Source organism: Alligator mississippiensis, chromosome 8 (genome assembly GCF_030867095.1).
Source record: "Alligator mississippiensis isolate rAllMis1 chromosome 8, rAllMis1, whole genome shotgun sequence".
Taxonomy (NCBI): domain Eukaryota; kingdom Metazoa; phylum Chordata; order Crocodylia; family Alligatoridae; genus Alligator; species Alligator mississippiensis.
This window is the reverse complement of record NC_081831.1, coordinates 19461991-19482446: the sequence shown is the minus strand read 5'-3', so window position 1 is coordinate 19482446 and position 20456 is coordinate 19461991. Positions and strand designations below refer to the sequence as shown.

The window sequence follows — 20456 nt, the reverse complement described above, 5'->3', positions numbered from 1 at the left end:
ACTTGTACAGTGTTTTCTCCAATGCCTGATGAAGAGTGTTTGTGCTCAAAAGCTTGCAATTAAAGACATTTTTTTTACAAAAATCTTGTTGGTCTAATAAAAGATATCATCTCTATTATGAGGATAACATGAAGCATTTGCTTCTGCACTTCTCTTAATTTTGCGATGTGGGTAATAGTAAGCACTGGAAGGTCATAGTCCCTTCAATTTTAAGCAGTTCAGTCAGGAGTTTTGCTAAAACAGTCATGATACAGCCTGCCCCTTGTTTTGAATAGATTTGTACAACCCAAAAGAGCAACTCATACAAACACTTTTTAGTCATAATCATAAAAGAAATATGGAAATACAAGCTAATAATTAAAGGATCACCCTGACATCAGCCTGACTTCTATCCCGGGGAAGATCTTAGAAAAGTTTATTAAGGAGGCCATCCTTAATGGACTGGCCGACAGCAACATCTTAAGGGATAGCCAGCACGGGTTTGTTGCGGGTAGGTCTTGCTTGACCAATCTCATTTCCTTCTACGACCAGGTGACCGGATCGGATTCAGATTCGGCCAATTCGGTGATTTGAATCACTGTCCTGATTTGATTCAGCTGAATCTGATTTGGAGATGCCACAGCAAAGACTCCGAGAAGGTGGCAGTCTGGTGCCCCTTGAAGTTGGTACCCAAGGCTGGTGCCCTGCTTACTCCCCGTAGTTACACTATTGCCAAAAACAACAAAATGTTGATGCAGAATCCACAAAGTAACATTGAGTGGGCAAAATAGAGCAGAATTCAGATATAAAATGTGTCATTCTCATTGGCAGCCTTCTCATTGCTACAGTTCAAGGCATGCCAAGAGATTATAACTAGGTAGCTTGAATCTTTCTGCATTAAAATAGTTGGAATAGTATGAAATAGGGATTGCTTTTTACAGTTTTAAGCCTGTATTTTTGATGCATAAGTATGGTGTGCAACATACAGTTTAGAAGATATGTTATTACTTCTAAGCAAGCCTTGCTAAGAGACTGTTTATAGTTTTCTTATCTTTGTTTCTGCAGGACACATAACTGAATAATACTTTTCATCATGGAGCTTGTAGGTTCTACTTTAATGGCAACTTATGCCCATCCAAAACCAACACCTACTAACTTCCTACCAGCTATCAGCACCATGGCATCAAGCTATAAGAACCACTTTCCACACTACTCCTTAACCCATAGCCTGAGCCTGCCTTGGAGACCGAGCACATATTATAAAGTAGCAGCCATCACTCCAACTTTGGCTCCATTCTCCAAAGGTTTCCAAGGGTTAACCCAAAGCAAGATGCTTCCTTTTGTTTCCAATAGAACAGCCCTTTTCACGAGGTATACCCCAGATGACTGGTACAAGTCCAACCTGACCAATTACAAAGAGTCCGAGACTTCCCGGCACAGTGCTGAGAGGCTCAGAGTGGACACCTCCCGGATGATCCAAGACAGAGAGCAGCAAACCAGGAAAACCCAATCAGAAATTACCAAGAATCTGGGAGAACGGGTCAACGATATAATATTTTGGAAATCAGAACTCAACCATGAGATAGATGAGATGATTGGAGAAACTAATGCTCTTACAGACATGAAGAAACGATTGGAAAGAGCTTTGGCTGAAACAGAAAGTCCTCTCCAGGTGAGTATCAGTTTCATGGATAAATGCTGTGGTATGCTACAGCCTGTCAGTTCCCCATCTGCTGCTGTTCAGATATCTAATTAAGTTTCACTACAACTCCGTTGTGTCTCAAAAGTTTTTTATTAAGAAGCTGCTAGCTGAGTTGGAAGTAAACAAGCCTTTGCCATACGATACGTTTCCTATCCAGTACATGTTGAGCACACCAGAATAGTATTTACTTAACTAAATATTTTCTCATGTGCTAATCCAAAATCCTAGTTAAGGAAACTATTGCCAATATCTTCTTGCTAGGCTTGCATAAGGTCAGATTTATGCCCAGTATAGCTTCACCAAATTCACTTGGTGTCACACCAAGGTTGTGTGTGCTCCTTTATGTTTTGATTGCTTTGACGTTATAAACTAATTATTTCCTGTGGGCAAAATATTGGCCTGTAGCTTCTGTTTTGCTATGGTTCATGTGTTTCAGAAGATGGCTGTTTTCCCGCCTATGACATTTTCTAGCTATACTCAAGGGAAATTATGCATCACAAAGGAAAAATTCAGGATGTGGCCTATTTTAACAAAATTCGAGTGATAGTTTCCATTCTAAGTGCAAAGACTACTGCTGTTGAGATGTCCGCTTCTGTCTCTGAGCACTCCATGATGCCAGACTTCACTGCCCATTTGTTTAACTTTCAAATAAACAGCCTGCTTCTGTCCCCACTGCTTGGGAAGAGCTCCCCAAAATCATCTGCAAAACTAATGATTTTCCATCAAAAGCCTCCTCAAAAGCATTCTCTGTTTCTTTATGCTGATCCAGCTCTCTGTGTGTCTTCTTCTGCTGTATGTTTTTTTTATACTTAATCTGAAGGAGGGACTGTCTTTTACTTCCGTGTCTGTACAGTTCCCAGGACTGGGGGCTGGGATTTTTACTAGGGTTCTTACAAAGACTTGCTGTGTGCTGAACATCCATTTTTGAAAAACACAAATGTTAAACTATTAGAATTATTTCTAATTGTCTGGTGTAACTTTATTGTTCTTCCTATAGACTATAATCAACAGCTGTATTTATATACTGACAGGTAGCTGAAGAATGCTTACTTCACAGAGAGAAGAGGATGGGGATTGATCTAGTGCACGATGATGTGGAAAAACAGCTGTTAACGGTAAGTTTTGCTAAAGTTTATCTGGGAAAAAAGGCACTTAGCTACAAAGACAGGTCAGTGCTTCTGACCTATACACCAGTGTGTAGTAGCTTTCAACCATAACCAAGGTCACTATCATTTTTAATTATAATTACTAAGAGAGAAGAAAGATTTGCTATATAGTATCTTTTACTGAACAGACTATATAGTTGAGAAGAAAAATTAAACAAGATTTTAGATGCAAAATGCCTGTCCTCAGGTCTGGAAAAGAAACAAAGACAGCCTAAGTTAAACAGTTGTCTTTAACTTCATAGTATTGTCAACTTTATCCCAACTATATAGTTGGTCCAATAAAATATATCATCCTAAGAAATCCTTGCCTCTCGCACCATTCCTAAAGGAAGAGGGTTGTTATTTTCTGTAGAGTATTGCAAGGTTAGCAGAGGGAGCAGGTAAACTGTAAGGAGTCATAAAACCATTGCCTGTGTTTAGTTCATTGTTTTAGTACTTGACATTTTGTTCCCAAGCCCATCTTCTAAACATTATGTGGTTTCCCTTGTGTACAAAGAGTGCAAGGTCAGAGAGAGATTGGTTGTTCTGTGAAATTTTTGCCTACGTCTGATCGGGTGGTTCTGTAACTTCTTTTTTCTCTATAGGTTTACTGCACTCTTCCTTTTTTAAGCGCAGGGTTAAACAGAAGTAATTGTTCTGCCTGGTATGTGACTTAGGCTATATTTACTTCCTTCCCAAACCTGAAGAAGGGCATCTGGTGCCTAAATGCTTGTCTAATATCTCTCCCAACCATGCAGTAGGTCCAAGAAAATATATTACCAAACATATACTAGCTCCTTACACATTCCCTGGAACACCACATGTACATCACTACACCACTACTATAATTACTAAGGTCCAGATTGTGCCTACAAGACCCAGGCATGGAGGAGACCCCCTCCATGCAGTTACCAGCTTTTCCATGTGGCAGTGGCAATGCATAGGAGGTGTATGGGGGTGCACGTGCACCCCTTGAGAGCGCTGGTGCCTCCCCTGTCAGGCCACACTCCCTGTTTAGGTGACGGGCAGGGAGGCAGTTGGGAGTGCTGGTGCCTCCCCTGTGAGCACTGGCTAGGGAGCAGGGCTGCCAGCAAAAGCAGCCATGCCACTTCTGGAAGTGGCATGGCTGCTTTTTGGTGAGTGAGATTGGCTGCTGGGGGACTCCCTCCTCTGTCAGTGCAATCAGCCTCTGGGGGATCTCCCCCCGACCGCTGACTGATGTTGGGGGGGCATATGCCCCCCCGACTCAAGAGGCATCAGTCACCCATGCCATGTGGAATAGGGAGGCTCAGCTATATTTGCAGAACCGTTCTCCCATTCTTCAGGCTCCTTGGTCAGGATTTACCCAGTGAAAGGGGATGAGGCCAGAGAACAATCAACTCTATACACATTCCTGAAGAAAGAAAACTTAGCCTGAAGTCCATTTCCTGATGGAAAGCTACTGTAAAAAGGTCTCTTCGGAGCAGCCACTTCTAGGAGTAGTCCCTGGCAATAATACTTCTGTTACAGGTAGGGGAAGCTGGAGCACAGAGCCAGCCTAGAGGAATAGAGCCGTCAAGTTTGTGACTGGATCAACCCCCCATCCCCACCCCACACTCACACACAGGAATTACAAATTAAGAAAAACCCTGATTTGTTGAAATCAAACAACTCCCACTGCACTCAGCGAGTGCTGTATTGGGCCATCTTTCCCTCTCTTTTTCTAGCACTGAGTGCTTCCTGTATTACACATATTCACAAAAATAATCAGTCACCAAGGAAAAATGTTGGATAAAAAGAAGTTTTAACTAAAAATCTGATGGAATCATTTGATGAAGCTTCTTTACGTAGGTCCCTGCCTGCTCATAGTATCACTAAGATTTTAATAAAGGCATTTAGGCAGTAGTTCAAGACAATTTCCTTCAAATACAAGAACAGATCATTCAATTATACCATAAGGAATGACAGTCCATCAGTTCGATGGAAAGGGCAGATGTGCTCAGTTCATAGTTTATGCCTCTCCAAATGGCTTGGTCAGGTACCACCAACTGGTGTTAATAAAATGCTGCTCTGCCTTGCTTACCATCATTGCTCTAGGTTTGGTCACATATTAATTCCTCTTACTCCCCACTTTTCCCAGTGCTTGACAACTGTCTGAAACGTTCATCTTTGGGACTGAAATCTTCCCAGGTTTTGTCCCTACCTTAAGGTCAAATTAAAAAAAAAACTTGAGTGCTAGTTTCCCCACATTGGCTAGGAAACATGTAAGTTTAATAGAAAATGCACAAGAGGGTAGTATAACACGAAGAGAAAAGTTATCTGTCACAGGAAATGTGGGTAATCTGTCTTTGGCAACACATATATACCACTGCTCCATGATTGCTGCTGGTCAGTTGTTTGAGGGCAGCTCAGTAGACCATCAAGTATAGGATTTTCAGAAAGAGTTGGCCTGACTTTACTCACATAGGGGAGGTTTGCTATTGACTTCAGAGGGAAGCCAATGGTATTTGTTTTGAAAATCCCTCTGAAAGGATGAAATTTTCATTTCAGGGAAGTCATTGCAGGGAAGTCAATGTGTTTTGTCATTGATTTTAACAGAGAAAGCATTTTGCCCTAGGGACTGAATCCAACTTCCGTTATTAAAAATGTTAAGATTCACATTGACATCAGTGTGAGTTGGCCCAGGCCCAGTGACTGAGAAGCTATTTCTATGCTGCTCACAGCCCCTGCTGAGCCACTGAGAGCACAAATGCCAAGTATGTTCCCGTAGTGCATGCAGTAGTGAAATGTTGGCCAAGCCAATTGGTCATTTGTTCCTAAATATTTATCAACTTGTACAGGCACATACCATGCAGCTCAGTGGAATGACGTATTGAATCTGAGGAATTCTCTCATCCTAAGGAAACAATATATACCTAACTGACAGAGAGTCTTACTGAAAAGTTAATCACTGAATTGCTGCGTCTCTCTTTCAGCATCCACTTTCTGCCGCTGTATGACACAGGAGACTAGGCAAGATGGACCTGTGGTCTAGTTCAGTAGATGGCAATCCTTATGTTCTTATGTGTCTTCTTGTAATATATTGAAATTGTGTAGCATCTTTTAAAATATTTTGTGAACCCCTTATTAGAACTTATTTCATCTAAGTTTCAGAGCCCTGCCAGAGCCAGGCCTTTTGTGCTATGTGCAGGGATCCAAGTTTTCTGTTTCCTGTGGCAACATGTGGAAAAATGCAAATTTCTCCTTTTAAAGAAGGAAAACACAGATTTTCCCCTTTGAAGCAGGAAACTGCAGGTTTCCCCTTGCAGGCTCAAAGCGTTCCAGCCTACGAGGAGCTACTTGGGGCTCAGGGGAGTAGTGAGAGGGTGGTTGAAGGCAGGGAGCACCATGTGCATTTGTGCGTGTGCACACACGTGGCCAGCAATACAGTCAGGCAGGGAAGTGGAAGTAGCCCCAGCAGCTGGACCTGCCAAGGACCTCCGTCGCCTTCCTGTGCTGAAGTTCTGTAAGTCCATACAGGGCTGGCTGGGGTGTGCGGCATCTAGGGGCTGTGAGTTGAGAGTGAGGGGCACCAGCAGGGTTGGGGAGCTGCAGGCTGGGAGTGAAGGGCACCAGGAAAGCTGGGGGACCTGGGGGGTGGGTCTGTGGGTTGGGAGTGAGAGGCAACAGCATGGGCAGAACCAGGACACCAACATACAAGAGCTGCTCAGTGCCACAAAGTACCAGGGGCAGGACAGCGGCAGCTGGACGCACCTGCTGAGCAAAGTGGGCAAGGGGAGCTCTGATTTTTCATGATTAAAAAACAAAACAAAATCAAATGCCAAACTATATAGGTATTTAGAATGTATTTTATTATAATGATTGAGGCACTGGTAGGCTTCCAAATTACTTTAAAATGGTATTGATAAAACATTGTGTTCAATAGATAGATAGATAGATAGATAGATAGATAGATAGATAGATAGATAGTGGCATTTCATTTTAATTGTGGAAAAACATTGATTTTGGATTTTTAATCACAGATTTGGGGATTTTTTTAATCAGAGAATTTGGGATTTTTAAACAGAAAATCCCAGGATCCCTGGTTGTGTGTGTTTAACAAACATGGCCCTTTGGACTCATTGTACCAGCAATTACTTTATATTATATTTGTGTGTCAAGAACAAATGACATAATGATTGGCAATGGAGGTGGGATCCTAAACTGGGGGTACAGTGCAGTACAGTCACCACTTAGAATCATAGAAAAGTATAGCTCAGAAGGACCTCCAGAGGTCATCTAGTGCAATCCCATGCCAGAGGTAGGATTATCCTATCCAAACCATCCTATACAAATCCTTATCTAACCTATTAGTAAAACTACACAGTCAGCATTGACATACAACTGCAGGGCATAAAACCCTAACCTGCCACAGGTAAAGCAGAGGAACAATGGTGGCCAATGTCCTGCTGCTGCAATGGTTGTTAAAATATGCTCAAGGGATCCACACCACCTGCTACAGAGGAAGGCAAAACCCCCTACAGTCTGGACCAATCTGGCCATGTGGTAAATTCCTTCCTAACTGTAATATGGCTATCAGTCTGACCCTGGGTAGAGAAGCAAGACTATCTAACCAGGAACCTCTGGGTTTTTAGTCCCAGCAGGAGTATTGGCAAACCCCAGCCTTACCTGTGGCAAACGCCCATGCTTCCGAGGAAGACAATGAACCCCCTCCCAGCATGTGTAGTAACAGGAAAGGGGGAAATATCCTTCCTGGCCCCATGTAGCAACTAGCAAAGCCCAGAAGCATGGACAATACCTATAGAAGAGCATAGGTACAGCTACCCCTAGATCATCCCTGACCAATACTTATCCAACCTCTTTTTGAAACCCTCTAATGAAAACAATTCCACAGTTTCACCAGGTGGTCTGTTCTATTGCCTCACTGCTTTAACAGTGAAGAAGTTTTTCCTGATATCCAGTTTAAATCTACACATGAGGCCTTGTGAAACTGAAAAGGAAACTGCATCCCTTAGGACTCTGTGCAAATGGATCATGTAACGGATTTTTCTTCTCTTGAGTCAGGCCCATGAAAATTAGGAAACTGGCTTCAAGGTCATGAGATTTTATTTTAAAAATTTTATGTTGTGTTCCTTTTTAATTGGCCTTTTGTTTTGCTTTGTTTTGTTGGGGGTTTTTTTTAGTGTGTTGTGTGCACTTGAGTCATATTTTCCAGTTTTTCTCTGCAACTGTGATGGCTCAAAACATATATTCTATTTGAGAATCTAATCACATACCTTGGAGAGCTGGGGCTTCCACAAAATGCCATAGGACTCCAAATAAAACCCTGAGAACTGATAATGCAGTACTGTTCTCCTTTCACAAGAGTTAAAGGCTTCATTATAGATCTGGAAAGATTTCTCTCAATCCAAGCGAAAAAATAATCCAGGTTAGTCCTATGGCTACAGTATATATCTCATTGGTGTAAATCTATGTAGATCCATTGATCAACATAGGACCTACATACATTTACACTGGATCATAATCTACCTGCTTACATACTTTTCAATAGAATTGGCGTTCACATGGCCGTCAGCATGAACAGCACATTTGACAATCCTGTGTTCAGGCAGTGAAAGTTGATGCTAATGCCACTACGCTTGTTGTAGTGATGGATGTGTGACTTCAAAGAAAATACTTTTGTGATATCAGTCTATGAATAACCCTGTCACACTGTGGTATGTTCAGCTAGAAACATCGGAGAATGCTTCTTCTGTCATCATAGCACTAGCAATCCTTGTCATGTGTGGGTGTGGCACTTCATAAATGGCACACATCCAAGAAAAGTAGTCTAGTAAAAATGAGATTAATTGTAGTGAGTAGGGCATGGTGGCTGCAAACAAGTTTTTTTTCCACTGAATTACCACTGAATTCAAACTACATGATGGAGAGAATATTGTGACACCCCTTTTGAGGAGTTCAGCTGGCATATACCAGTAGTAGGATTGGGAACCTCAAACCCTACAAACGTATTGGCAGCTGGCATATGCCACATCCTAGAGATATGACAGCTTGCAAAGTGTTATAGGCTGCTCAAATGGGCAGCACCCATGCGTGTGTATGGTATGGTGCTTGTATCATTGTATAAGTATGAACAAAGGCCTTTCAGATGGGGCAAGATTGTGCCCTGATAATCTGACCAGAAGCGGGAGCAGTTAGTACATAGTAGGACTGTGCGAAGCTTCGGTCCCTGATTTGACTCGGTGGCCGAATCTCTGAATCTGAATCTAATCAGAGGACCCTTGAATCTCTCTGAATCAAATCAGAGCCCTCTGAATCAATTTGGAGAGATTCAGAAAGATTTGGCAATTTGGACATAAACACAGCTTTAAATGTTTTTTCTACATAGCTCTAGGTAGCAGGCGACTCGTCAACACTGCAGTGGTGTGGCACATGGAGCATCCCACAGAAGCGTGGGGGGCTCCCCAGTATGCTCAGCAGCAGACCCAGAAGTGGGCCAGAAGCACTTCCCGTCCACTTCCTGGTCCACTGGGGAGTGTGCTGCCCCCCCCCCCCGCCTCAGCAACTGGTGCCTCTTGGGTCTGGGGGGGCACCTGGGGTCCCCCTGCATCTGATCGCCAAGCTGGGAGGGTGCTGGGGAGCTCCCCAGCATGCTCCCTGGTGGACCTGGAAGTGGACCGGAAGCACATGGAGGCCCCCTGCCCCCCCCCCCCCCCCGTGGGATGCTCCATTCACCCCAGCATCGCAGTGTTCACAAGCCACTCTGGTACCTTGAGGTATGTAGAAAAAACATTTAAAGCTGTGTCTATGTCCAAATCGCTGATTCTCCAAATCAGCATCAAATATTCAGATTTAGATTCAGCCGAATCGAATCAGGGACAGTGATCCAAATCAACTAATCGAATCACTGTCCCTGCTTCGGACCAAATCTGAATCTGAATTGAATAGGGCCTGCTTTGTACACCCCTAGTACATAGCTTCCCTCCTCAAGAAGTAGCCCAAGAGTGGAATTGTTCCTTCTTACTCTCAGCTTGCTCCAGGGATGTAGAAGTGTGTTGCTACCTCCAACGTGTGACTCACCTGCATTCCCACAACAAGTCAGTGCCAGAGTCAGGAATAGGACCTGCAGTTTGTAGTAACAAAGTACATGCTACTCCTCCTCTTCCTCCCCACACACATTGTGCTGGCTCTGCACTGGCCTGAGTGTTGCAGAGGAAAAGCCAAGCTCTTTCTGCTCTGTGTCCATTCTCTATACACTTGCTTGGGACGTAGAGAGTAGCAGGTACCCAGCACCAACTTACTGCTGCTCAGTGCTCACCTAGACCCAGCACTTGGGCAGGAGTGTGAGGATGCTCTCATTGTAATGAGTGATGTCAGAATTAATAAGTGCAGACATTGATGGAATTCTGATTTTGTCGTTGACCAGGAAGTTGACGTCATCAAATCATGTCAGGAGAGGATGAGGCGCCACCTGGATAAGGCGATAGCGCAGCTTGCGTAAGGAAGAAATTTGTCTCCACTTCTCACAGCTGAATTGTATTTTAATTTCTGATGTAAACACCACAGTTACCCCCTCTTCCAAATGTAGCTTCAGGGGAGAGGAATGTCTTCCACATTGAAAAGTTGTTTCAGCTATTTTGTTTAAATATGGTCTAGTCGTTGAACAAGTTGATGTAGGCCCCTTGGAAAATGTGATGCTTTTCATAAGGATTGCTGAGCTTAGTGGTAGGTGCATTTGAAATAGAGAGAGAGATGCAGCCTGCTATGCTCGATATTATGCATCCTCTAATAATTGTTTTCATCGTCTCCCAGATCTGACAGGGCAGCCCAGCACGAGCTGGAGAAAGACCTTGCCGATAAGCAAACAGCTCACCGGATCGATGATAAATGTCATCATTTAAGGAACACTTCTGATGGCATCAGTTATTACAGAGGAGTTGAGCGAGTGGATGCCACGTAAGTACCAGTCTAACCTATGTATTATATGAGTTGTTCAGAAATTTCTCAGAGCCAAGGAGTCTGACAGAGGCCTGCTTCTTTCAGGGTGAGTTTTCACTGGTCAGGGCTGTGCAACACGAATGTTTGCAAAGCTCTGCTGAACCCACTGTTAGGAAAGGCTTCTGGTGTAATCTGGATTTAAGTGCATCTGACTGACAAGGTTGGGAACTGGGATTGCGAGCAGCAGGAAACACATGAAGAGGAGGGAGGGAGAAAAAAAATGGACAGGCAAAGATCAAGCATAACTAAACTGAGACACTGCTTACATTGATATGAACACCTCATTCCTAACAAAATTAATGGGGTTCGGTGTTCAGATCCTTTTGGCAGCTTTGAAACTCTCAGCCATAACTTAAAAGTGAAAAAAAACTGAATTCAACACCTGTTCAGTAGTTCTAGATGTATAATGTTGTTGTTAAAGTTCACGTGTACTGTGTTATTCTGGCCATAACTCTACTTCTTTCTCCAAAGAACTATGAAAATCACACCTGACTTATGTGGGGTCAAACTATAATCAGACCTATTAGAGTCTTGACTTTTATACCTGTAGTATTTTTATGCTTGGAATAAACATGCCAAGTGTGCTTCTTTTTTTTTGGCTTTTGAGTGGTATTTTTATTTCAGTATTTTTAGTACAGTTAGCCTTTTGAGTCTTTTCCTTGGTTGATTAATTCTCCTGTTGGGTTTTGTAAGGGGAATAGCAATTCAAGGTTTTTACCTGTTATTATTGATTTATATTCAGAAAAAGCTCTTTTTCATTATATTGAACCTGAAAATATGGGGTTATTTATATGCAGAGTCAATTTATAAGTGGAACAATATGGCATTCTCTCAGCTCAGTTGGTGTTTATCTGAAATCTATGAGACCTAAATTTATTTATATAATGTTGGAGGCCTTGGACTTATGGGTAAAGAGCCCTCTGTACAGAGCATAAATGAAATAGGAATTAAATGAAAGAAGGAGCAGTGGTCTTGCCATACAGTTCTCTTGCTCATAAGAGACCAGAACCTCTTCAACCCTGTGACTAGGAACAGACATTACACATAAACTAGTTTAAGCGATCAGAAACTAACAGAACAGATGTTTAGCACACATAAACCAGTTTGAAAGTGGTTAAAACCAGTTTAAGACAAACCTGGTTGAATGTAGTATCAGACTTAACTGATTTGGGTTAAACTGGTTTATGCAATGTCTGTCCCAGACCCCTTGCTGGTTTAAGTTAAACCAGACTCCCCCAGCATCCCAGCATGCTCTCTGGGCTGGGCAGGGCTCTCTGCTCCACAGCAGGGCTGGCCCCTCTCCTCTGCTTCCTGGCTGGAGCTTGGCAAAGACTGCAGGTGGCTCGTGTGAAGCTTTGGGTGCTGATTCGATTCAGAGGAGATTCGGCCCAATTTGGTGGCCAAATCTCCAAATCCAGTGTCGAATCAGGAGACGACTAAAAAGGTCTGAATCAATTCAAAGCTCTCTGAATCAATTCAGAAAAGATTTGGAGAGCTTTGGAGATTTGGGCTGTCCCTGCTCACTGCCGCAGGGAGCTGCACCCGGACTCCATGTTGGTAAGTAGGGGGCAGGGGAGTAGGAGCTGGACGAGGGTACCGTGGGGGGACCCCTGCCAGACTCCATCCCCTGCCTGCTTCCTCAGCCCCCCAGAGTGCTGCCCAACCCCTGCCCACCCTCCAAGCCCCTCCCATGGCTGCCCCATCTGGCCCCAGCTCCTGGCTCTATTAAAAAAACCCCAACAACAACAAAACCCCACTCACTGGCTCCTGCCAGGTGGGGGATGGGTGATCCCCACTGCCCCATGCTGTGTGGGGGGCTCTGCCATGAGTCCCCCTCCCCTGCCCATTCTCCCAGCTCCCTCGATGGCTGCCCCGCCTGCCCCAGCTCCCAGTTGTTTAAAAAAAAAAAAAGCCCCTACTCACCAGCTGCTGCAGCAGCTGTCAGGGCTTCTGGGGGCTCATGGCAGAGCCCCCACACACAGTGCAGGGCAGTGGGGGCCAGTGCAGGAGCTGGGGCCAGGCAGGGCAGCCATGTGTGGTCTGGGAGAGTGGGCTGGGTTGCAGGGCTTGTGGCAGAGCCCCCAACACAGCATGGGGGAGCAGGGGCAGCATGGATGCACCCCCCCCCCATGCCACCTGGCAGCAGCCGGTGAATGGGTCTTTTTTTTTTTTAAAGAGCCAGGAGCTGGGTCTGGGAGAGTGGGTGGGGGATGGGGGGTCATGATAGAGCCCACCACACATAGTGGGGCAGTGGGGATTGCTGCCCCACCTGCCTTTTAGGTTCAGGAGAATTTGGAAGAAAAAGGGAATCATGAACAAAAGGAATGAAGCTCAAAGTTGATAAACTTTTAGAGGGTAAAATGTGCTGAGGCTGGAAAATGGGTTTTAAATAGGATTAAAGTCCCACATTGACTTTATTCTGGCCCTTACAATAGGTGTGAATGTCACTCCAAATGTGAAAGAAGGGTCAGGAAGAAAGGGAACTGAATATCAGACTATATTCCACCTCACTTGTATAAAGTTGTTTTCACTATTACTGAACAGAATAACTTGATTGTACGTTACCCTTCATCTTGAAACTTTGTCACCTGGAGTATGCAAATAATCAATATATTTATAAATATGTGGTATCACTAAAATCTTCAACATGACTAAAATGCTGGCTGGACTGTGAGACGATGTGTTTTTAAGCCTGCATACAATTTTAGAACTGTCTTTAAAATATGGAATATTTCATATTTTTTGGATGATAAAGATTAGCATTAGTTGATAAACTGCATTCTGGGCATATTCTCTTTTACGCAGTAGAGTTAGGGTCATGAATTTCTTGCAAGGATCATTTTAATCCAACTTCCTCCCTATTGGGATATATAATTTCCTGTAGTGACCTTGACAGCATTGTGTTTATTGTATTCTTCTTGTTTTGTTTTGCTAGGATCTCTGTGCCAGAGTCCTGGGCCAAGTTTACAGATGATAATATTTTACGCTCTCAGAGTGAACGGACTGCCTCCTCCAAACTGAGGGATGATATTGAAAACCTGCTGGTTGTGACTGCAAATGAGATGTGGAACCAGTTTAACAAAGTGAATGTTGCCTTCACTAATCGCATTGCAGAGACAGCTGATGCCAAAAATAAGATTCAGGCTCACCTGGCTAAGGTAAGCAGAACTTTCTGCCTTTTTTCTTAAGGTTGTTGCTTGGAAATTAGAGCTTCCCTGTGGGTTCTTTGGCTTCAGAGGAGAAGGAGGTCAAAGTATATAGAAACATTTCACCAAAAAAGTAGAAACTATTTATTTATTATCATTTTCTGACTGAATCTCAACATTTACAAAAAAAAAAAAAAACAAAACTCACTGAAAAAATGAAAATTTGGAAATTTTCAACAAGACACACCCAACAATATCATTTTTACCCGACACCATATTTTGGTTTGCGTGTTGGGTTGTTTATGTAGTACATTTCTTTTTTCTTGCTGACAAAGAGGTAGCCATAACTAGGGGATCTAGCACGTATTCAACTCATCCACTTTGCATCCTTTGGTGACAGGACTCTAATCATATTTACTCTACTGGATATCATGATTGCCCCCATTGACAGTACCATCACCTGCCTCCCCACACTGTGATTGCCCCTTGAGGTGCAAAGAAATAAGCCATGCTGACAGGTGTATTTTATACTATGCTTTTCTAATCAAGGCTATTCTTATCCCCAGAATGATCCTCTAATCATACAAAGTAAAAATTCTGGTATATTCTATTAGAAACTTTTATAGCTTCATGGTTTCTACTGGTCCATGCTGGTTTATCTTGCTGGACAAATCATCCCTGAATCTGGTATCCAAGGGAGCCACCAATCCAATAGATCTATTCTTTACTGCAAAATCTAGTTTCAGTTGGTAGCTACACCAAGGAGGACAGACTGAACAACTGGAAGCTGTTTTCTTCTCTAATAATAAGTTTGAGAAAAGACCCTTACTCAGGGTTTCTGCTCCTGAATTCACAAGAGTTCCGGATTTCTATCTGAGTGCAGTCCTGCTTCCATTCACGTCTTAGCAGGATAGCCATAGACATCATTAAGCATTGGAGTGGGCCCAATATCAATGCTACCTTTAGAAAATGAACTGTACAGACAAGCTGTTTACTTCTCTTTCTCCTTTGTTAGCTTAGAGCAAAACACAACCCTGGCAACCAGCTATCACCTAAAAGTCAAAGGTTCTACAACATATAACATTGGCAGCTTCTTGAATTCAGGATTTCCTGCAGACTGATAGAGGATTGAGGGGGAATGGAGAGAGAGAGTGTGTGTGTGTGTGTGTGTGTGTGTGTGTGTCGTTTAAATAGCATAATTCATTTGTGCATATTTTTAAATGTCAGACTCTACAGGAAATCTTCCAGACTGAGATGACCATAGAAGCCATTAGAAAAGCCATTAGGGACAAAGGACCTCCCCTAAAGGTAGCCCACACACGGCTGGATGAGCGCACACGGAGACCTAATGTGGAGCTGTGCCGGGACTCTGCCCAATTACGGTAAGACGAGCACATAGAGGCGCCATCTGATATAAGGAAATGTGAGTGAGCATGATTGATGTTAGAAGCAACCACCCATTCCATGGCTGTTTCATGCCAATGGAAAATGGTAGTTTTGCAACATGACAAGCATAGGTGAATAAGAATCAATTTATAATAATCTTAAATGCAGTCATGGATTCATCCCAGGCTTCAGGTAGTGTTGTGATAATTGTATACAAATTATTTTCTCCAACAAAGGGGGGCCCTGAATGGCTTCCTTTCTTACAGGAGAGATACAGAAAAGAGTTCAAAACTGTCATGCCATAATTTTTATCTTTACAGTGTGAACCGGTTACAGCTCAATCCTGCAAAGCAGCTGAATTTCTTCTATGAGATAAAAACAATCCTTACTCAGTGCCTTGTAAGACTAAGACTTTACTATCCCAGTCTGGCAAATGTTTTGTGTGTTTCTGTTTTGAGAGAGGAACACTAGTTACCAAGGTGCCAAATGTCTAGAATAGAACTGAGGTGGCTATGTACATTCACTAATCTTTGCAGTCTGGCTCCAAAGATTCAGCAGCTTCTTGGCTCCCACAGCTCTGCAACTAATAGAAACCTAGTGGGGGAACCTAATGAAGTCAATGGAAGTTTTACCACTGGCATCAGTCAGGCAGACTATCACCCTTGCTCTTATTTCTGTTGCTTTCTAATAAAGCTGACCAGGACAGTGAAGCAACACCCCCCATGCCATCGGCAACTGAAGCTCTCCAGACTATATTATATTCAATGTAACTGAAGTCCACTAAATGTCTCCATTGGAGTTATTCAGAGGGCCCAGCCAGCTCTGTACAAGGGAGAAGATAAAGAGTTGCTCTTCCTCAAATGAGCCTTTTGGAGTTGGGTGGTAGGGCTGCGTGAAATTTTGCCTGCTGTTTTGTTTCGACACTGTTTTAACTAATTTCAAGCTCAAACAGCGAAATCAAATCGAAGTGAAGGGCTTCAAAACGGCCTCAATACAAAATGAGGCTAGTTGAAAAATTTGAAAAGTTTTGAAATGTTTCAAGTTTTGAAGCAGCCAGCCGCTAGCTGAACTGAGTTCCCCCATGTAGCGCTAGATCAGGCTCGGGACAGAAACTCAGCCCATCTAGGGCTGGGGAAAGGAACTCAGCCCAACATTCGAGTTACGAAGCAGCTAGCAGCCAGGTGGTGGGAGACAGGGGAGAACCAGGGCTGTGCTCCCAGTGGCCCCACAGCCCCATCTGGCTCAGCCAGGAGTGCAGCCCTGGCTCTCCCTGCCTCCCACTCCTGGGCTGCGGGAAGCCGATCACAGTGCAGGGGAAGGGAACTGAGCCCATGCTGAATTCCTTTCCCCAGCCCAATCGTAGGGCTGGGGAGGGGAACTGAGCTCATTTCACTTCCCCAGCTTCCTGGTCCCAGGCGGCATCACCTGGCTTCCCTCCCTCATCTGGCAGGCAGATCGGAGGCCCGCAGCCCTGGGAGCACTGGCACAGCCCCCGCAGCTCTCCCGGGGTTGTGGGCCCCCATCTGCCTGCCGGATGAGAGGGGCTGTTTCAAGCTTCCCCATTATAGCGCATGGGAGAAACGTCGAAACAGCATCGCTGGTTTGACAAAGCGAAGCGGAACAGCGGCTTCAAATCGAAGTGAAATTTGAAATGAAATGCTGTTCTATCAAAACCTCAAAACTCAAGTCGAAATGGAACGGTGCCCTTTCGCACAGCCCCGAGTATCAAGTACTGCAGCCAAAAGAATGGGAAACAGAGGAAGACTTCGGTGGCCTGCAAGATGGATCAATCAGGGATTGCACATGGGTAGAGAATCAGTCCCTCAAGCTATTGGAGGCAGTCTCAGCATCTATTCTCTGAGGAGGAAAAATGACATAAATTCCCATGACAGTGGACAGAAATTTGGAGAGGAGTGAGAGGGAGACTGAAATATGCAGATTGAATTTAGGAAAGTTTTAGTAAGAAAAATGAATGGAAAAAAACATAGAAAATGTTGAAACATTCCAACATGGCATTTCTTGTTTAAAAGATCATGTAAATTAAAAAGGACAAAAAGACATAATGTTCAAATAACCACAAAATGAAGCATGTTATTTCATTTCTGTTTCAACAAAATATTTCAAGTTAACCAGAGCACATTCCTTTTTTTCCAGCTTTTTTTTATTTTTCTGGAATAGCAAAGCATTTCCTGTCTCAAATAAAACATTTTCCTTTTTTTTTCGGTTTGGCCCCTCATCTAAAAATTGGTTTTCACCTTACTGTATCCCCGGCTGGGTCCCAAGTTTCAAAAGAGAGAAAAGAGAGCTGGCTGATCTTCCCCCAAGGGCTCGGGGGGTGGAACGCTCAACTCCTTCTCATATAAGTATCCTTGTACAAATCCTTGTGCAGGGTTGGGGGGGGGGGGGGGCAGTTTCTAGCTCTTCTTGTTCTTGAATACACTTCTCCTGGCTGGCCTGGGATCCTCTGCTCTAAGGTCACGTGTCAGGTATGACAAGTCTTGGAGGCGCAGTGGGCTGGTCTGATTGTGGCCACAGGAATTCTCTAATGGTTCTCGACTCAGGAGGGAATCTGCCACATCACAACGCTGCTTAGTTTATCCAGAGGTCTGCTATTGTAAGACCCTTCTCCATCGGTGGCTCTTTATGTAATAATTGTGCTTATACTTCTCCTAAGAGCCCCCACAATGCTAATTCTACGGCCATTCTCATAAGCCTCAAAAACAGCTTCAGTTGTTTCAATGGAAACCCTTTTAAAGCCTCAGTCTTTGCCTTTTAAAAAAATAAAATGTGAGTGCAGTTAAAGCTTCAGATGTTGCATTAATCACATTCTCCTCCTAAGAGAAGTCACAAGTGGGATGATATCTGGGAGAAGCAAAGACTGCTCGAGATACAGCACACCTAGATACTGGTGTTTCTCCCGGCAGATGTTTTCCTGTTATTCCACACGAGTTGTTCTGACTGATGCGGATTGATTTGAAAGGAGCACCATTTCAAAACTGCTGTTTGACTGCTGATCCCACCAAGAAATCTTTACATACACTGCTAGGAAAATGCCCTGATACGTTTTGGTGGCTGGTGGTGTAACTTCCCACCTACATTGTCAAAAAGCAGGAATAATTATTTCTTTGAGTTTATACCCATGTGGACATGCCAGAGTCCTGTGTACACATGCAGAAATTAAATGGACAAAACATTGCAAATAATTGTAATTATCTGAAGTTCTCTTTAGCCTCAAGGAGGACAGTTAGATGATGGCATCCAAGAATAGGCACAGCTCACCATTGTATTGGAGCTGCTTTCTCCCCAACAGCCTTTCTCCTCTCATCACAGCTGTCCTGGCTCTCCCTCTGCTAACATAAGCAGAGCACCATTCCTTCTCATTAGGAAATACTATAATATTCAATTATAATAATCATAATATTCAAGTAGGCAGCCAGTTGGATTCAGCCACACGTTTCCTGACTATGTGTCTTTGGTTCTTACCCAGACCTTGTCACGGTAGTATCTGGACACCTCATAATATTTTATGTATATGAGGTCAAGTAAGGTAAATATCCATATCATCTATTATGAAGATGGGGAATTAAGGCAAAGACCGACAAAGGTACCCAGAATCCTAACTCCCTTTGAAATCAATAGAAGTTACCTTCAAAGTTAGGTCTTTGAGGATCAGGGCCCAAGTAATTTGCTCAAGATCACACACCGTGTCTGTGGTAGGCCAGGGATCTGACTCTGTGCCTCTCAGATCTTAGGCTTTTACACTAACCATAGGGACATCTTTTGTACCGCTCTCCAGCTTGTACCTCAAAGCCCAGTACCTCACCCCACTCTCTTGAGAGGGCTGCTCAAGAGTCAACATAAAGTTCTTCAAAAACAATTTTAAGCTCTGTTTATTAATTGTATATCCTGTAAAAGTGTTTCACATGCAACAATTTTCTGAACACCCTAAAGTTTTTGTTCTGCCTTAATTTGTTTTCTTCTCTTAATTTTTCAAATATTCTGGGTTTTATCCTTTATGTAAGTGTGTGTGTGTGTGTGTGTGTGCGCGCATGCACGTGCACACACACAAAAAGAAACCCAGAACAAGCAAACCAGAAAGATAAAATGAGAACAGGAAACGACAACTTTCCATAATTTTTCTAAGCAGTGATCAGTTGTGTCAGTTGTTTCCATGAATTAGTAGTTTCAGAGCGGCATGCTTGCCTCCTCATTGAAGTCAACAATAGTTTTGCCACTGAATTGCATAGGAGCCAGGTTCCAGCTCTAAGTCAGAAACATTTGTGTCAGCAAGGAGCCTGTAAAATAATGCTGCACCAGCAAAGCGTTGAGTAATAGGAACAGAATAGAATCTGCTAACTGTGGGCTTGTTGCTCTTTTCTAGACTTGTTAATGAGGTCCATGAAATTGATGACACAATCCAGAGCCTTCAGCAGAGGTTGCGGGATGCAGAGGATACGTTGCAGATGTTGGTCCACACTAAATCTAACCTGGAGCATGACCTGGCTGTCAAAGCTAACTCCCTCTTCATTGATCAGGAGAAATGTATGGGGATGCGTAAGACCTTCCCTAATACTCTCAGGTTGGTGGGTTACACATAGACAGATACAATTCTGGAGATGTTTCTTCACTGGTTCATGAAAACTTGCTGTGGGGGAGGTTTTCTCTATTGCACTAAAATATTTTAAAAATCTGTGGTTATATTTTCACTTACTAATGGACTCTCTAAAAAGTAATTAAAAGATCGTTTACTCTTTTATGTCATGTCTTGAGAGATTTTTTCGCCCTTGTGAGATGCACTCATTCATAATATGTATAGAGATCAGATTAAAACATTCTGTGGATGTGTCTACATGAGACAGTTTACTGTGCAGTAAACTAATCTACCACACAATGGCCATATCTACATGAGATGCTTACTGCACAGTATCATTGTGCGGCATGGACTGTGACACGACACTACTGTGCAGTAGTAATGAGCTACCGCATAGTCAGCATCACCAGGAAGCCATGCAGGGATGCTACTTAGTATTTGGGTATGCAAGTACTAAATGACTGCGCAGTCAGCCTCTCATGTAGACATGGCCAGTAAAGCGTCACTGTCTGCACATATGCAGTGTTTTA

The 20456-nt window shown here is 43.4% G+C and overlaps 1 protein-coding gene across 5 annotated transcripts in view; it reads left to right on the top strand.

Moving 5' to 3' along the window:
- TEKT3 (tektin 3) overlaps positions 1-20091 on the top strand; it is a 253946-nt gene extending 233855 nt beyond the window's left edge. For all 5 annotated transcript variants that reach the window (XM_059732194.1, XM_014595763.3, XM_059732195.1 and 2 more), the window contains 7 exons: positions 1045-1651; positions 2713-2796; positions 10232-10302; positions 10618-10761; positions 13739-13961; positions 15177-15331; positions 19717-20091. In XM_059732194.1, coding sequence (XP_059588177.1) covers positions 1073-1651; positions 2713-2796; positions 10232-10302; positions 10618-10761; positions 13739-13961; positions 15177-15331; positions 19717-19933 — 1473 coding nt within the window. In that variant the 5' untranslated portion in view covers positions 1045-1072 and the 3' untranslated portion in view covers positions 19934-20091. The remainder of the gene's footprint in view (positions 1-1044; positions 1652-2712; positions 2797-10231; positions 10303-10617; positions 10762-13738; positions 13962-15176; positions 15332-19716) is intronic.
- The last annotated feature ends 365 nt before the right edge of the window (positions 20092-20456 follow it).